At 41.2% G+C, this 17,123-nt stretch overlaps 1 protein-coding gene across 1 annotated transcript in view; it reads left to right on the top strand.

Moving 5' to 3' along the window:
* Positions 1-17,123, top strand: part of enox1 (ecto-NOX disulfide-thiol exchanger 1) — a 154,701-nt gene that overhangs the window by 117,650 nt on the left and 19,928 nt on the right. The window contains exon 11 of the mRNA XM_051708513.1: positions 3,579-3,686. Coding sequence (XP_051564473.1) covers positions 3,579-3,686 — 108 coding nt within the window. The remainder of the gene's footprint in view (positions 1-3,578; positions 3,687-17,123) is intronic.

The following is a 17,123-nucleotide window of genomic DNA, read 5'->3' as shown; positions in this document are numbered from 1 at the left end:
GTTCTTGTGGTGCCATCAGCATTGTCAGCTTGTCATGACGACACTTTCCTGCAGCTCCAGAATGATTAATCACATGGCATTTAAGGCTCAAGTGATTTGCTCAAAAAAACCTTTATGCAGAACTTGAGTGTCCAAGATGGCAGAATTAAAATCAAGTAAAAATGGGGGACCTTCGTCACCTGAGCAACTGCCTCTGGGATGAATGGGAATGCTAATGGTTAGCTCTCTCCAGGTATTATAGACCTACTTTGGTTGAACTCCATCCCAGTTTAACTCGTGTTACACCACACACAGTCCACTTGATCTATAATGATGCGTTTTTGGAACCAGTGACTGTACACAGCTGAAGTTGCAGTCGCAGATTTCAGGGAAACTGAGATGAGAGACAGGGTCTTAAATAGAGTCTTGAATCACACGCATTCAAACGTACGTGATAGATCAGTTCTGCTTAAGTCTTCAGTATGCTCACACGTCAGCACTCCATCTGGAGTATGAACACACACATACACGCACACACCTACATTAATTAGCTGTCATATCATTTTAAATGATGATTGGATTGGACATAATGTTCTTCTTGATGCATACTGTAATAGTGCAGCACTGTTATAGATATCTCTCCCTATCTCCCTCTCTTTCTCATTTTACATTGTGCAGTCGTGCAGGATTGTATGTACAGGATCAATTCTGATGTCAGAAATGTGTCCTTTTGTGGAAAGAGAAATATGATATTCAGCTTTTACTTGATATAGAGTGCAGGGGACTGTAGTTTACTTGATTAAAATATTATAAAATGGTGAGTATTTTTCATGACACTAACTTAAAGTGTTAGTTTCTCTTGGAAAATACAAACTAAAAGGGATGGTTCATCCAAAAATGAGCATTCTCTCATCATTTACTCACTTTCATGCCATCCCAGATGTGTCTGACTTTCTTTCTTCTGATGAACACAAATTAAGATTTTTAGAAGAATATTTCAGCTCTGTAGGTCTATACAATGCAAGTGAATGGTGACCAGAACTTTGAAGCTCCAAAAAGCAAATAAAGGCCACACAGAAGTAATCCATAAGACTCCAGTGGTTAAATCTATATCTTCAGATGTGATATGATAGGTATGGTTGAGAAACAGATCAATACTTAAGTCCTTTTTTTTTACCATAAATCTACACATTCACTTTCACATTCTGTCACATTTATGGTAAAAAATTACTTAAATATTGATCTGTTTCTCACCCACATCTATCATGTCACTTCTAAAGGCATGTATTAAACCACTGGAGTCGTATAGATTACTGTTATGCTGCCTTTATGTGCTTTTTGGAGCTTCGAAGTTCTGGCCACTATTCACTTGCGTTGTATAGACCTACAGAGCTGAAATATTCTTCTAAAAATCGTAATTTTTTCTTCATTCTTTCTGCAGAAGAAAGAAAGTCATACACATCTGGGATGGCATGAGGGTAAGTAAATTAATTTACTTTTTTCAGTGAACTTTAACCGAAATGTCAGTAAAGATTAGAACAGGTGTTTTATACGCTTTGGCTAAAGTCAACAGGACACAGGATATGCAATCCATTTTACTTATGTAATAACATATATTTCTGAATGAAAAAGGATTTTGAAGCAGACAAAATGTAGGGCAGGAATTCATTTGATCTATCAGGAAAATATATATATATACAGTTGCAATCGAAATTATTCAGTGCCCCCAAGACAGTAAGGATTTACAAAGGTAAGCTTTTCTGATGACCCAGAATTTTTAAACTTTACATCTATATCAGTTGAGTGACACATTCAAAGTCATAGTGTGAATATATAACCTAATATTTCTAAATAGCAGGATTTTTTTTAAATACAGCCATGTCATAATTATTCAACCCCTATTGCATGTAGCTGTTTCTTAAATATGTGAGGCTACACAATTAATTGTTTTAAAACAAAATTAAGTCATCAATCTGCAATGGCACTTATTTAAGTTTTAGATTTTAAGTTTAGCATTGTAAGCAAAAATGTTTTTCTATGCAAAAAAAAGAAGCTGTCTCAAAAGCTAATAGAGGAGATTATTTCATTACACAAGAAAGTTCATGGCTAAAAGTACATTTTCAAGGCACATCAATTTCCAATAGACAAAGTTGGCAGCACCATTCATACATTTTTTAAATATGGTACAACAGCAACCTTCTTGGGGTGTGGAAGAAAGCAAAACTTCACCAAGGGAAATGTTGATTTGAATATTCAAGAAGTAATTAGGAAAGAACTGTGGAGTCCTGGAAGAAGGTTTTATAGACGTATGACACTAAACTGAAAATGAGTTTTAGACCCATGGGTCAGCAGTACGTCTGGAGTAAAATGACAAGGTGATGACAAGAACGACACCATCCCCACAGTCAAGCATGGAGGTGGGTCAGTCCTGTTATGGGGGTGTTTTGCGGCTGCAGGAAACGGCTATCCTGACTATGTGACTGACACCATGGATTCTTTCAGGTATCAGGCCATTTTGGCATGAAAAATGTGATGCCTTTAGTGTGTAAATTGAAGCTCGGTAATCACTGGACTTTCCAGCAAGACAGTAACACCAAGGATACATCCAAATTGGCCAAAATCTGGTTCAGGGATAGGTTGTGGAATGTCCTTAAATGGCTCTTTCAGTCCATCATTAAAATCCCATTGCAAACCTTTGTTGGGATTTCAAGGAAGCAGTGGCAGCACAGAAACCAAAGAATGTCAATGAGCAGGAAGCTTTTGCTCATGAGAAATGTGTAAAAATTCAAATAGAGAGGTGTCCAAAGCCTGAGAACACTTACCTGAAACATTTATTTGCTGTTATTAAGGATAAAGGATGCTCCACAAATGATTGACTTTGGGGGTTGAATATTTTTGACATGACATTTGTGGAGAGAATTAGTTATTTTTTATTTTAAAATTTGGGTAAACTGAACTCTTTGTTCTCAAAATCACTCAAATGTGTATTAAAAATGTACTTTGTTTACTGAGGTTTTAGTTGATGTATTTTAATTCACATCACCAGAATGTATTGCTGGTCAGGAGGGTTGAATAATTTTGATTGCAACTGTATATATACAAAAATATCCATCCAACCTCAAAGTATATAAAAAGGAAAATTTGATTCCTCAAGAAAAGACACTTTTAATTAATAACCGACCAGCAGTGTCTGATTTAAAGGAATAGTTCACCCAAAAATGAAAATTTGCTGATAATTTACTCACCCTCAGGCCATCCAAAATGTATCTGAGTTTCTTTCTTCATCAAAACAGAATTTATGACTTTTAGGATTTCATTTCAGGCCGCCTCCACTAAACAATGCAAGTGAATGTCCTCCATTTTTTGACGGTCCAAAATGATAATCCACACGACTCCAGTCGACAAATAAAGTTTTTCTGAACCCAGATGATTGATTATTTTCAGAAACAAAACAGTACTTATACACTTTTTAACTACAAATGTTCGCTGTTCAATAATATTTGTGTCACTTGTTTATGGGGGCAGCACACAGCCCCACACACAGCTCATTGTTGAAGCCATCTGCTTTATGTTACTCATGATGCTGTTTGTCTCCACAGCAACTGCTTCGGCTGCAGGAGGAGCTGAAGGGGAAAGAGCTGGAACTGGAGCAGGCCAAAGATGAGCAGCGCTTCCTAGAGGGAGAGGTCATCAGCCTCAGGGAAAAGGTTAGACAGATTTCTTGGCCATATTGCTGAATAATGTGAATATTCATATGCATTATAGTGATATTTGAGGCTATAAACAGTGATGGTTAGGAAGCTACTTAGAAACTTGTCAAGTTACAAGTTATTCATTATTTACAGTAGTTAAACTACAGTCAAGCTACCCTTTTAAAATTAGTTACAGTAGCTACACTACTCATCAATATCTTTTTTAACTATCTAATAGATGGTAATAATGTATTATTATTATTATTTGCAATCAGAGCAGTATTTATCTGACACAAAACAATGAGAATCTCAATTAGGATGAGTATAAAACAGCATTTGGACCTTTACGTGCATGAAATATCACATATACACACAATATGTACCACAAATAAAACTAGAAAATACCATAGTTTATATTGATACTAAAGGTTTTTGCTATTGTGTTTCATAAGGTTCAAAATAAAAAAAATGAACTATATAAGCAAATAATTGTGTATGACTGGATCTATTTCTTCTTCCGCTCATTTTAATGCACAGAAATGCTGAAAGACACAAGCAGTCACAACACTCATTATGACTCATTTTGTCATAAATGTATTTAAATTAAAATCTGTTAAAAGATTGGGTAACACTTTACAATAAGGTTGTATTTGTTACTGTAACAGTAGTAAATGCATTTGGTATCATGAAGTAATAATGAACAATATATTTTTAAAGCATTTATTAATCTTGGTTAATTTTATTTATGAAAATATGGTTGTTCATTGTTAGTTCATGTTAGTTCATAATGCATTAACTAATGTTAATTAATAGAACCTTATTGTGAAGTGTTACCAAAGATCACAATTGTTCTGTTGTTGTTAATTATAAACAATTGCAATTTAGACCTATATATAAAAAACTAATTAAAAATAGCTTTTTAATGTAAAATTTAAATGGCTAAAATTACCTCTTTTATCCTAAGATGTCAGAAATCTGGAACTGTAACTGAGTAGAAAACATAATGATGAACAGCAACATTTAATATTATATTATTATATATATGTACTGTATATACAAGGTTGGGGAGTAATGGAATAAGTGCAATGGGATTACGTATTTAAAATACAAAATATGAGTAACTGTATTCTACTACAGTTACAATTTAAATTGTTTGTAATCAGAATACAGTTACATTCAAAAAGTATTTTGATTACTGAAGAGATTACTTTGCCTTTTATTGTAATTTGTTTCTTTTAATATTTAGTCTATTCAGTTGGAAAACATTTGTTCATATAAATAATGCAATCCGAGAAACTTTTGAACAGCAGTAAAACACTTTCTTATGATGTGTTTCATTCATATGAGCACTTTTACGCTGTTGTGAGTGAAAAGGTGGATATGACGTAATTGAGGAACATTGTGTTTCTACAGCTTAACAAAAAACAGCTAGAAACGCTTTGACAAGACATGTAATCTTGTATTTATTGCATTTATGTTTCATCTGTCAATGTTTTTTATGCGGTGAGGGTATTTTTTTAAAAGAAATGCTAAATAATGTAGCCTTTAACATTGTGTACAAAGCTACAAATTAAATCTTTTCTGCCTCAGTCTATGAACAAAATCCACATACGATCAGAAACTGATGTTTTCTGTACATTCTGTGGGGTTTTGAAGATTGGAGCAGCAAAAATAGTTAACCTTGTGTAAATTGGCATATGAACATTTAGCTTTATGCTAAGCTAAAATGCTATTTCTTGTTTTTACATGCAGCTGTAAGCTGGTATGTTTATATTATATAATCAATTCTACAGTATGAAGAAAATTCACGTTAGAGCATATTTTTCACTAGTAAGACCTTTGATATTAGGGTAAAGATGTACTGCAAAAAAAATTATTCTTAATGAAAATTTAAATACTGTTTTCCTGCAAAAAAAAAAAAAAAAAAAAAAAAATATATATATCAAAAAATCCTGAAAACAAGATAAATTAACTTTAATAGCAAAACTGCATAAGATATTTAAGGTTTTTTCAGAGACTGTATTTTTACAGTGAAGTGTATTTTCTTTATTTACTTGTTTATAGTCCAAAAAAAATCTACCAGTACTGAAGAAGTAATCCAAAGTATTTAGAATACGTTACTGATCTTGAGTAATCTAACGGAATATGTTACAAATGACATTTTAGAGCATGTATTCTGTAATCTGTAGTGGAATATATTTTAAAAGTAACCTTCATATATACATATATATTAGCGGTGTAACGGTTAAAATTTCTCACGATTCAGTTTATATCACGGTTTTAGTACGTTTCGGTATTTGCAAAAAAAATATTAATCAAAGTAAGAATACTCTTTTGTAACAAACACTTCAACAGGTTTGCCCTTAATAAAAATCATTGTTTTACAGTATAGATGGTATTTGTAGTAAAAACATAGTAACCACAAAATCAACATGGTTACTGACATGTTTACAATATATAGTATAATCATGGTTACTATATGGAAACTACAGTAGGCCTATTACATGTATCAAAACCATGATTTCTGCAAAGAAAACCATGGTTACAGCAGTCATGGTTACTACAAAATTACTATAGTGAAACCATGGTTAATTTTGGTTAGGTCTTTAACTAAAAAAAAAAAAAAAAAAACCTTTTCTCTAATGATTAAATCATCATTTTAACTTAATACCTGCACTATTACGCCACATGCATCAACGTAAAATGCATTTCAAAGGATCTTTGCTATTATAATGGATACAAGGGATGTTGTGATGCGGCTTGATTGTTTTAATCCCACGTGGAAATCACACATCTTCATCAGTGGAGTTAGGAATCATAGTTGGCAATGAACACCCCAATCGCTTTAGTTATTGTTTTATACCTGTCCGAGTGCTTGCTTAAAAATGGAAGGAAGTGTGTGCAGTTTCGGCTCATGTGCGGCTCTGCGTGCGCCGCGCGCTATCTTTCCCCGGTGATTTCGGCGTAAATTATCATATGTCGATGTGTTACCAATATACAGCACTCGCATCGAGCGATGTCTGCAAACAGTGCCTGTTTTGGAAAAAAAATTTGCCATCGCTGTTGTAATTGATTACAAAAAGAAAATGTTTCCAGACAGGAGACCGTCATGGTTACTGGTGTAACCTCCGTTCCCTGATGGAGGGAACGAGACGTTGTGTCGATGTAGTGACACTAGGGGTCACTCTTGGGAGCTCGAGACACCTCTGGTCTTTGATAAAAGGCCAATGAAAATTGGCGAGTGGTATTTGCATGCCACTCCCCCAGACATACGGGTATAAAAGGAGCTGGTATGCAACCACTCATTCAGGTTTTATGCTGAGAAGCCGATATAAGGTCCGGCCATTTCAGCGGGTAGTTCAGTGTTGTGGCAGGAGGGACACAACGTCTCGTTCCCTCCATCAGGGAATGGAGGTTACACCAGTAACCATGACGTTCCCTATCTGTCACTCACTCGACGTTGTGTCGATGTAGTGACACTAGGGGTCCCTATACGAAATGCCACAACTGGCTGAACTGTGTTACGTGAACTGGCGGTGTGTGTTGGGCAGACTGCTGTGTGCCTCATAGCCAGCGCACCAGGTCGACACGTAACCTCCCCCAACATAGTTATGAGTGTCGAACGGTCCTTTTTGGGGACAAGTCGACTACCCAAAGATAGAGACAGGCCTATCCCAGTCGTGGCCTCTTTTCCCCTTCTCTTTTTCCACTCCCTAAAAAAGAAGGGGGATTATCCGACTGGGCTGCCAGGTCTAGTCGGGGCGTGTCCCTCCCAAGGGGAAGACACCGCGGAGACCACACCTCGCCCAAAGTGAGGGGGGGATATTTAAGTGGAAGAATACTTCACACGGTCTTTCCAACCATGTGGAGAGCCTTCAAGGTAGATCCTGCCCAATGGGGGAGGAGTTACTACAAACATGGAGACTGGGGCAGAGGGGCTCTGCCCAAGGAAGACGCAGTTTGCCAGCAGGGAAACGAACTAGCGGAAGATATATATTGCATGGGGTTAGCCTTACAGGGAACCGCCACATGCGGTGCACCTGCCCCAGAACAGAGCTCTTAGTTAGCGCGTGTACTGGGCCGGCAGCGAGTCTCTCTGAAAATTCGACTGCCACAGGGCTCGGAGGAAGTCAACCAGGGAACAAAGTTTGTGAACACTACTGGGAATTAATGGCGCACGTCTTCAGCTCCAAGGGAGGTGGAAGGCGCTATGTGCAAGCGATACACCAGCTATCCTGGGCTTATCCTCTTGTGTTGCGTGCCACTACCTGGGATGAAACCGGTTCCACCCGGAGGTTGTAGAACCTTGCACAGGTGTTGGGTGTTGCCCAGCCTGCTGCTCTGCAAATGTCTGTTAGAGAGGCACCCCTGGCCAGGGCCTAGGGAGCCGCTACACCCCTGGTAGAATGGGCTGGTAGCCTTACCGGGGGCGGCATGTCCTAGGCAACATATGCCATAGTTATGGCATCAATGAGAACGTGAATGCCCACCTCCCTTATTGGGGCAAGGCAGCCTCGGTGACCTTCGTAAAGACGCGAGGAGACAGGGACAGGCCGAAAGGCAGGACTTTGCACTGATATGCCTGACTCTCAGACGCAAACCGCAGGAAGGGTCTGTGTCGAGGAAGGATCTAGACGTGAAGTACGCATCCTTCAGGTCTACCGCCGCGAACCAATCTTGATGCTGGACCCTCGCCAGAAGCGTTTTTGCATCAGCATCTTGAACGGGAGTCTGTGTAAAGCCTAGTTCAGAACTCACAGGTCCAAGATTGGCCGCAACCCACCGCCTTTTTTCAGTACGATAAAGGCTGAAGTAGGGGCTGCAAAACCCCTTCTTCATCTTGGCTGGAGGGACATGTTCTATCGCACCCTTCCGTAGGAGGGTAGCGATCTCTGCACAAGGTAGCAGTGTTTTCGTCTTTCACCAAGGTGAAGTGGACACTGCTGAACCTGGGCGGACGCCCGGCGAAGTGAATCGCGCAGCTGCGTCGGACGGTCCGGACCAGCCCTCGCGACGGACTGGAAAGCGCAAGCCATGCGTCCAAGTTCCGCGCAAGGGGGACCAAAGGGACAACATCATCGGACGTACCGGCAGGTGGGGCCTCGCGGCGGGGTGGAGCTCGAGGTGCCACACCACGTCGTGGCCATGCTGAGTCTAAGGACATCGAAGCACTTACCTGGCTCCTTGTGACCACCCCCGGAACAGCCGGGGGAGAAAGAGGCCTGTCCTCGTGACCCGTGGAGACTGTCACATCGGGGGCGGATTTGTGCCACAGCTGGGTGCTCAGGGGCGGGAGACTGCCGCTGGAGTGCCAAACCTGCCAAATAGAGTGGTGGACGGTGGTCGTGATGACGGTTGTGCAAACCGGATACGTGACCCAGGGAACAAGGAAACCGCTCTTGCTGAGCTCTTGAGTACTGCAGCCACTTGGGCATGCAGCGCAATTAAATGCAAAAGGTAGCAAAAAGATGGAGATCTGCTTACCAGCTCCAGAGCAGCGGGTTTCGTTGTCCCTGGGTTGCCCATCTCAAGGGTGCTTTGAAGCCTTTCACAGGTTCTGGGTGGCTGCGAGACGGGTGGCGTCTGCTTCCTGTGGTGGGCTCCACGCCGGGGCCAGGCCAGAGGGGCGGGCTGCGGCGGAGCCGGTGCAGTCACCGCAGGGGGACGCCCTTGGTGATGAGTAGACGGGATGCGGGATCTTGAGCCGTGCCGGGGCAGGATATGCCGGCTAGCATCCGTCTACTGCTCTACCATCGAAAACTGCTGGGCAAAGTCCTCGACGGTGTCGCCGAATAGGCCCACCTGGGAAATGGGGGCAGCAAGGAATTGTGTCTTGTCAGCCTCACCCATCTCGACCAGGTTGAGCCAAAGGTGGCGCTCCTGGACCACTAGTGTGGCCATTGTCTGCCCAAGAGGCTGCGCCGTGACCTCCGTCGCTCGGAGAGCAAGTTCGGTCGCTAAGCGCAGTTCCTGCATCAATCCAGGGGCGGAACTACCCTCGTGCAGTTCCTTTAGCACCTTGGCAGACTTGCAGGAGAGCCATGGCGTGCAGGGCGGAGGCGGCTTGTCCAGCGGCACCGTAGGCCTTGGCCGTCAGAGACGATGTAAACCTACAGGCCTTGGATGGGGGCTTTGGGCACCCGCACCAGGTGGCGGCGCATAGGTGCACCGCGAGCACCTTTATCCACCGGGGGATTGCCGAATAGCCCTTGGCCGCCCCACCATCGAGGGTAGTGAGGGCGGGGAAGCTGAAAAGATCGGGACCGGGCAGTAAAAAGTGCCTCCCACGACCTTGTCAGCTCTTCATGCACTTCCGGGAAGAAAGGAACGGGGGCGGGGCATGGCTTTGAGCGGCGCCGCGAGCCCAGGAACCAATCACCAAGCCGCGAGTGTTCAGGGAAGAGCAGTGAGTTCCACTATAGCCGACGCTCGCGGCTGCCCGGGAAAGCATGTCGTCATCTCAGCGTCAGCCTGTGACTGGGCATTCGACCCCGAAGGGAGGAGCCCAGCTGAGGCTTCTGACTGGACGAGCCCGCTCTCCGATGCTGCGCTCGAGAGCCCATCACTTTCGCGGGCTCCGAATAAGAGGTCGAACTCGCCGTGAGACGAGCCGGCAGACTCATCCGGAAGCCCGATCGGGTCAAACGAGTGTGCTGGCGAATGGGAGGTCTGCGGGGGGATACCCGGTGGAGACGGTCCCATTGGGGTCCCCAAATTGCCCCCAGTGCTAGCCGCGCTGGCCTCATACCTGTGGGTAAAATGACCGAGGCGGGAGCCTCTGGGGTGGCTTGCTTTCTTACGGAGGCGAGCCGCGACCGTAACGTTGCCATGGACATATTCTCGCAATGAGAACATGACCATCCACGAACGCTGTCTCCGCGTGAGCAGTGCCCAGACACGAAAGACAGTGATCGTGACCATCAGAAGGCGAGAGATAACGAGTGCAACCAGGAATAACACACAATTGGAAAAGCATCTTTAAAAAGACGCGTCTTTAAAAAGACGTTCCGTGTGTGCCACTCTTTTAGAGAAATATACTCTTTTAGAGAAATATACTCTTTTATTTCTGCCGAAGCGCCCAGGGGCATTCTCTGCAATGCACCAGTGCAGAGGGGGGAGAAGCCACTGAAATGCACCGTCAGATCCAGCAGAGGTGAATGAACAGTAGTATTCAGCTCAGTGAGCGTGACCGTTCGGCACTGAAGAGAAAATCTGAATGAGTGGTTGCATATCAGCTCCTTTTATACCCGTATGTCTGGGGGAGTGGCATGCAAATACCACTCGCCAATTTTCATTGGCCTTTTATCAAAGACCAGAGGTGTCTCGGGCTCCCAAGATTGACCCCTAGTGTCACTACATCGACACAACGTCGAGTGAGTGACAGATAGGGAACTGAATAACGCATGGGGCTTCTCTATCAGCGGCTCCTTTTCTCCTCTTGTCATTTTCAACCACACACAACGCGTGCAGATCTGTGATGTCATCAAGTTGACCCATGTGAAACACAGGCGGAGTGTATCCATCTACAGGTGCATTAGTGGAGGTTGTTACTGTACGTGTCTATTTGACGCTTTATTTTCTTCACAAAACCTAGTGCTCCAGATGCGTCAATAAACTTGAGGTAAACCGTGGTGCCAGTGCTTACCGAACCGTGAGTGGCGAACCATACGGTTTGGTTTTTTACAGAGAACTGGGGGCGGACTGGCCATCAGGAGAACTGGGACTTTTCCCGATGGGCCGGACGCGAAACGGGGCCGTATGGGCAGTGATAAACTGAAATGGGCCGCCGCGTTATGCAGAACTGGCCACAAAACTGATATGCCGAAGGGGGCAGCGATATGCAGAAAAGGACAGTGACACCCCCCACCCCCCCCACCCCAGCAACTTTTGGGACAGTTTCTATGTAAAATCCAGGGCCGATTTCTCTTCCCAGTCCGCCCCTGATAAGAACAGTTACACCCCTAATATATACCGTATATTTTATTGTTGTAATAAATTTTATCTTTTTTTTTTATATATATCACTACTAAAAAGAAGACGTAAAATGCTGTACATCTATGTTTCTATGTAGGGAATTGAATCAGAGAATTTTTTTAACCAGCTCATTAAAATAAACTGTATAAATGAACGATTCACTATATCAGGCTTCCCAATGCTACAAATGAGAGAGAGAGTGAATATTCTAGATCTCTGATTAGTTAGTTTGGCTGTGATTAGTCAGATGCACATGGGATACAATTTGACAGAAAACAGAGATATAGTATTTTTTTTTACCACTATTCATTGCTCCTTGTAGTTAGTTACTCCCCAAAAACTTGTGGGGTAGTTTGAAAAGGAGCAGAAGAGAACTGTTCACTTGAGATATACTGCATTTTGGCAGTCTCTGCCTCCTCATGTGTTACTGTGGGGGAAGCTCTGCAGCCTGGGGTCACTTTCTGTCCTCACTCCCCCTGTGCATGCAGCGAAAAACACAACTCAACATGGCAGCAAGAGCACACACACACGCGCGCGCACGCAAACAGAGACACATTAACATCATCACACCTAAAGAGACAGGACAGTTTTTCCTGAAATCTGTCAGGAAAAGAATATGAAAAATGAATATGATTTGTTGCACTGCAGGAGAAGTACAAGGCTGCACAAGGACACTTGAGAGCTGGGTTCTTCTTCATTTCTACATTACACATACAAAAACACACAGAGTCTATACAGTAGATGAAAAGCTTATAGATGCAACACAACACCTGTACATGCAGACAACATGTATTTTTGGACAGTCCATTCATTCAGAGCTCTAACAGACCTTAGTCAGGGTAGATGCTGTTTTTAATTTGATGTAAATGAAGATGAGGCTATGAGTGATAGAAGTAGGATCCGTTCAATAGGTTTTGCTGAGTGTCGATCATTCAGCTGAAAAAACATTCAAAATAACTTTCTGTTTTTAAACAATTTCCAGTGAAACTCTAGAAAGCATGAGTTGTGAAAATTAGACCTAATAGACCTTAAAGGAGTAGTTCACCAAAAATAAAACATTCTATCATTATTTACTCACTCTCATGTCATTCCAGAAACATTCGCTGTTATTTTTTAAGTAGCCCATCAAAGAAGAATTATTAAGAAGCTGTTTAACATACAATGACAGTTCAGTTATGACCTATGTGGGAACCAGTGACATTTGGGATCAAAGACGTCAAATCTGATGTGATTTTTGCATCTGAAAATGAATTCGATTTAGACACATTGACAGAGGGGAAGATTATCAGTGAATAACAACTAACATTTGTCCCTCACAAAACTTAGAATATAGCCCATGAGTTGCATGGACTACCTTTATGGTGTTTGTTTTATGTTATTTTCAGTGGTGGAAAAAGTATTCTATTCCCATACTTCAGTAAAAGTACAGATACCACACAAACGTATTATCTAAGTAAAAGTAATCCATTAAATTACTACTTAAGAAAAAGTAAAAAGTACATGGTTTTAAAAATACTTAAGTATCAAAAAGTAAAAGTACTACAAATTCAAATCCGACCCATGCACGTTGTTATTTTTAAAGCCATATAATTCAGTCTTATATAGGTAATATTGGATACAATAAATATTAACTCATATTTTCTCTTAAATTTTCAAATGCTTGTTTTACTTTTGTTTAGTTTTATTTATTTATTTAATTTATATTATTTTTTCTTGGGGAAAAAACCTATCTAGGGACCTGAGATGCAAATTAGCATGTGCTTTAATGTACTTCTATGTACAATGCATCTTTTTTTTTTTTTGCTGAAATTGTGTTCTTGTACTGTCCCTATACAAATAAAGAAAGAAAGTCGCAGGTGGTTAAGGACTGGGCATTTTTTTTCAGAAAATAAGCTATAGTTCATGGAAAGAACATGAATAGAATATAATTAATTCAAACAATAATATCAGTAATCTTATTATGTACGTATAAATAAAACATATTTCAACTGGTTCTCATTCCCTTAGCATCCAATTTTGATGCTTGTGCAGAAGCCGTCCGCGTCTGCATGATGATGCCAAAGGTGCCCCTGGTGTCCTCCCATTGACGTGATGAGAAAACCCAATTGTTTTCAACGAGAAATCACTGTCGTCAATTATCAGTCTTTTAATATTATTTTGTGTGCTTAACCTCAATGTTTTATCATACTTATATACACTATATTGCCAAAAGTATTCGCTCACCCATCCAAATAATTGAATTCAGGTGTTCCAATCACTTCCATGGCCACAGGTGTATAAAATGAAGCACCTAGGCATGCAGACTGCTTCTACAAATATTTGTGAAAGAATGGGCCGCTCTCAGGAGCTCAGTGAATTCCAGCGTGGTACTGTGATAGGATGCCACCTGTGCAACAAGTCCAGTCGTGAAATTTCCTCGCTACTAAATATTCCACAGTCAACTGTCAGTGGTATTATAACAAAGTGGAAGCGATTGGGAATGACAGCAACTCAGCCACGAAGTGGTAGGCCACGTAAAATGACAGAGCGGGGTCAGCGGATGCTGAGGCGCAGAGGTCGCCAACTTTCTGCAGAGTCAATCACTACAGACCTCCAAAGTTCATGTGGCCTTCAGATTAGCTCAAGAACAGTGCGTAGAGAGCTTCATGGAATGGGTTTCCATGGCCGAGCAGCTGCATCCAAGCCATACATCACCAAGTGCAATGCAAAGCGTCGGATGCAGTGGTGTAAAGCACGCCGCCACTGGACTCTAGAGCAGTGGAGACACATTCTCTGGAGTGACGAATCACGCTTCTCCATCTGGCAATCTGATGGATGAGTCTGGGTTTGGCGGTTGCCAGGAGAACGGTACTTGTCTGACTGCATTGTGCCAACTGTGAAGTTTGGTGGAGGGGGGATTATGGTGTAGGGTTGTTTTTCAGGAGCTGGGCTTGGCCCCTTAGTTCCAGTGAAAGGAACTCTGAATGCTTCAGTATACCAAGAGATTTTGGACAATTCCAAGCTCCCAACTTTGTGGGAACAGTTTGGGGATGGCCCCATCCTATTCCAACATGACTGCGCACCAGTGCACAAAGCAAGGTCCATAAAGACATGGATGAGCAAGTTTAGTGTGGAAGAACTTGACTGGCCTACACAGAGTCCTGACCTCAACCCGATAGAGCACCTTTGGGATGAATTAGAGTGAAGACTACGAGCCAGGCCTTCTCGTCCAACATCAGTGTCTGACCTCACAAATGCGCTTCTGGAAGAATGACCACAAATTCCCATAAACACACTCCTAAACCTTGTGGAAAGCCTTCCCAGAAGAGTTGAAGCTGTTATAGCCGCAAATGGTGGGCCAACGTCATATTAAACCCTATGGATTAAGAATGGGATGTCAATTAAGTTCATATGCGTCTAAAGGCAGATGAGCGAATACTTTTGGCAATATAGTGTATATATATATATATTAGTGTGATATTACATTATACAATCATATATAATATTTTAGATCCCATAACCCAGCACCATTTCTAAACCTAACCGATAATCAACAATATAAAACATGAAAGAGACACTTTGATATTCATAATTTGATATACATTAAATTATTTATAGATATTTTTTAGCACCCAACCGCACATTTATGCATAAACCTAACCAGTTTTCAACAATAGAAAAGATGTAACATGCAGATAAAGTACAGTCATGATCATTTCTTTTTTTAAATGGACTATAATAATATTCCAAACCATACGATTGCACTGTGTGAGTAGCAGAGGGAAACTGAAGGTTTTAATCTGTAAAAATATTCCCCCTCCATGAAGGCATCCATTTTGCACATCGTCGTCAACTAAAAGATTTTATTTTTGTTGACTAAAATGATATGTCATTTTCGTCAGACTAAAACTGACTAAAACTAATGAATATGAGGTGACGAAATATTGACTAATTTTAAAGGACATTTTCGTCAAAAGATTAAAACTATGATTAAAACAAAAAACTGTGAAAAAATTAACACTGCTATTAACAAAAGGGCCTAATTACACTAAGTGTTACCTTTTTTACAAAATAAAATTATCAGTATTAAACAGCATTTGAACAGATACACCAGTATAAATAAATGTAAACACATTAATGTAAATAAATTGAAAACAGTGGTGAACAGCAGCATTTAGCTTAATATTCAGCCACAAATAAGAAGTGAAATTATGCATAGGGTATTCTGCGTGAAACTCAAATGAATCGTCCTTTAATACGGTTCATTTACATGAATCCTCAGAACAAACCGATTTGCTAAAATGAATCAACTTCCCCATATGAGAGGGAGAGGACAGTTTAGGAGAGCTTCATATACATGAATCGTCCAAACGAACCGATGCACTAAAATGAATCAGACCTTCTAAAGATTCATATGAAAGAGCTGTTTGGGAGAACACGTTTGATCAGTGTCTTCTTCTTGAATAGAGTGCTCATATGGGTGAAAGCATCAGGAAAATGTTCAAATTCTGGGACATTTTGCAAATGGAACGGCCAAAAACCGGGACGATTCCGGGAAAATAGATAGGTGGCAACTCGACATGAGCGCACTCTACAGCACACCCAGACATACGCACACTTGTGAGAGTTTCAAAGCAGCCGACAAATGGCGCGCAGGTATCAAATTGAGTCAATACTACTCTGTGCTACCAGTCCTGTACAAAGAACCAAAAGCACACGACAGCAAAAACACCTACTGGAATTATTCCACAGCATCTTACAATAGTCCTCCAAGGTTTCTGTGTTCCTTGTATTCTGTGGCTTATATAAAGCGATGAATACATTTAGACCATCAGGTTTGTACACTGCTAGGGTCAATTGCATCTTGTCTGTGTGTTTGGAAGCACATTTAGTTCAGCGCGCCTCGATGGTCTGACACAGACTGCATGAGCGCGTACGCTGAGTGTCTAAGCTCACGCTGGCAGCTGTCAATCAAAAACACTGCGCTCTTTTCGCAAATTATGAAACAAACCTTTCATTTGGGTAATGAGTAACGAGAGGCTCTGTATCAGATGAAAAGTATTTGTTTGGCTAAAAAATTTTGCGCAGTAAAAGTAAAAGTTGCAACAAATTTAAATACTCAAAGTACAAATTTTGAAAAAAGCTAATTACAGTAACTAAGTATTTGTACTTTGTTACTTTACACTTTGTTACTTTATTTTGTCCTTTTTGGAGCTTGACAGCACACTGTCACTATGAAATGTCATTGTTTGCAAAAGAGCTACTGCATGTAAAGATTCTTCAAAAATGCTCTTTTAGTGTTTTACTGAAATAATAAAAGCATACATGTGAGGGTGAGTACATAATGATGGAATTTAAATTTTGGGGTATTATTCAATCACCAACACACAGCATCGTTTCCATTCGTCTCCAATTAAATATGGATACAGATGATAGGTTCTCCTCTGTTTCTGAACAGCGCAACATGATACCTTATCATTTGTGCCAGTACAGTGGTTT

Source organism: Myxocyprinus asiaticus, chromosome 10 (genome assembly GCF_019703515.2).
Source record: "Myxocyprinus asiaticus isolate MX2 ecotype Aquarium Trade chromosome 10, UBuf_Myxa_2, whole genome shotgun sequence".
NCBI lineage: Eukaryota > Metazoa > Chordata > Actinopteri > Cypriniformes > Catostomidae > Myxocyprinus > Myxocyprinus asiaticus.
Note: the sequence above shows the minus strand (reverse complement) of the source record. Positions and strands in the feature narration are given on the sequence as shown.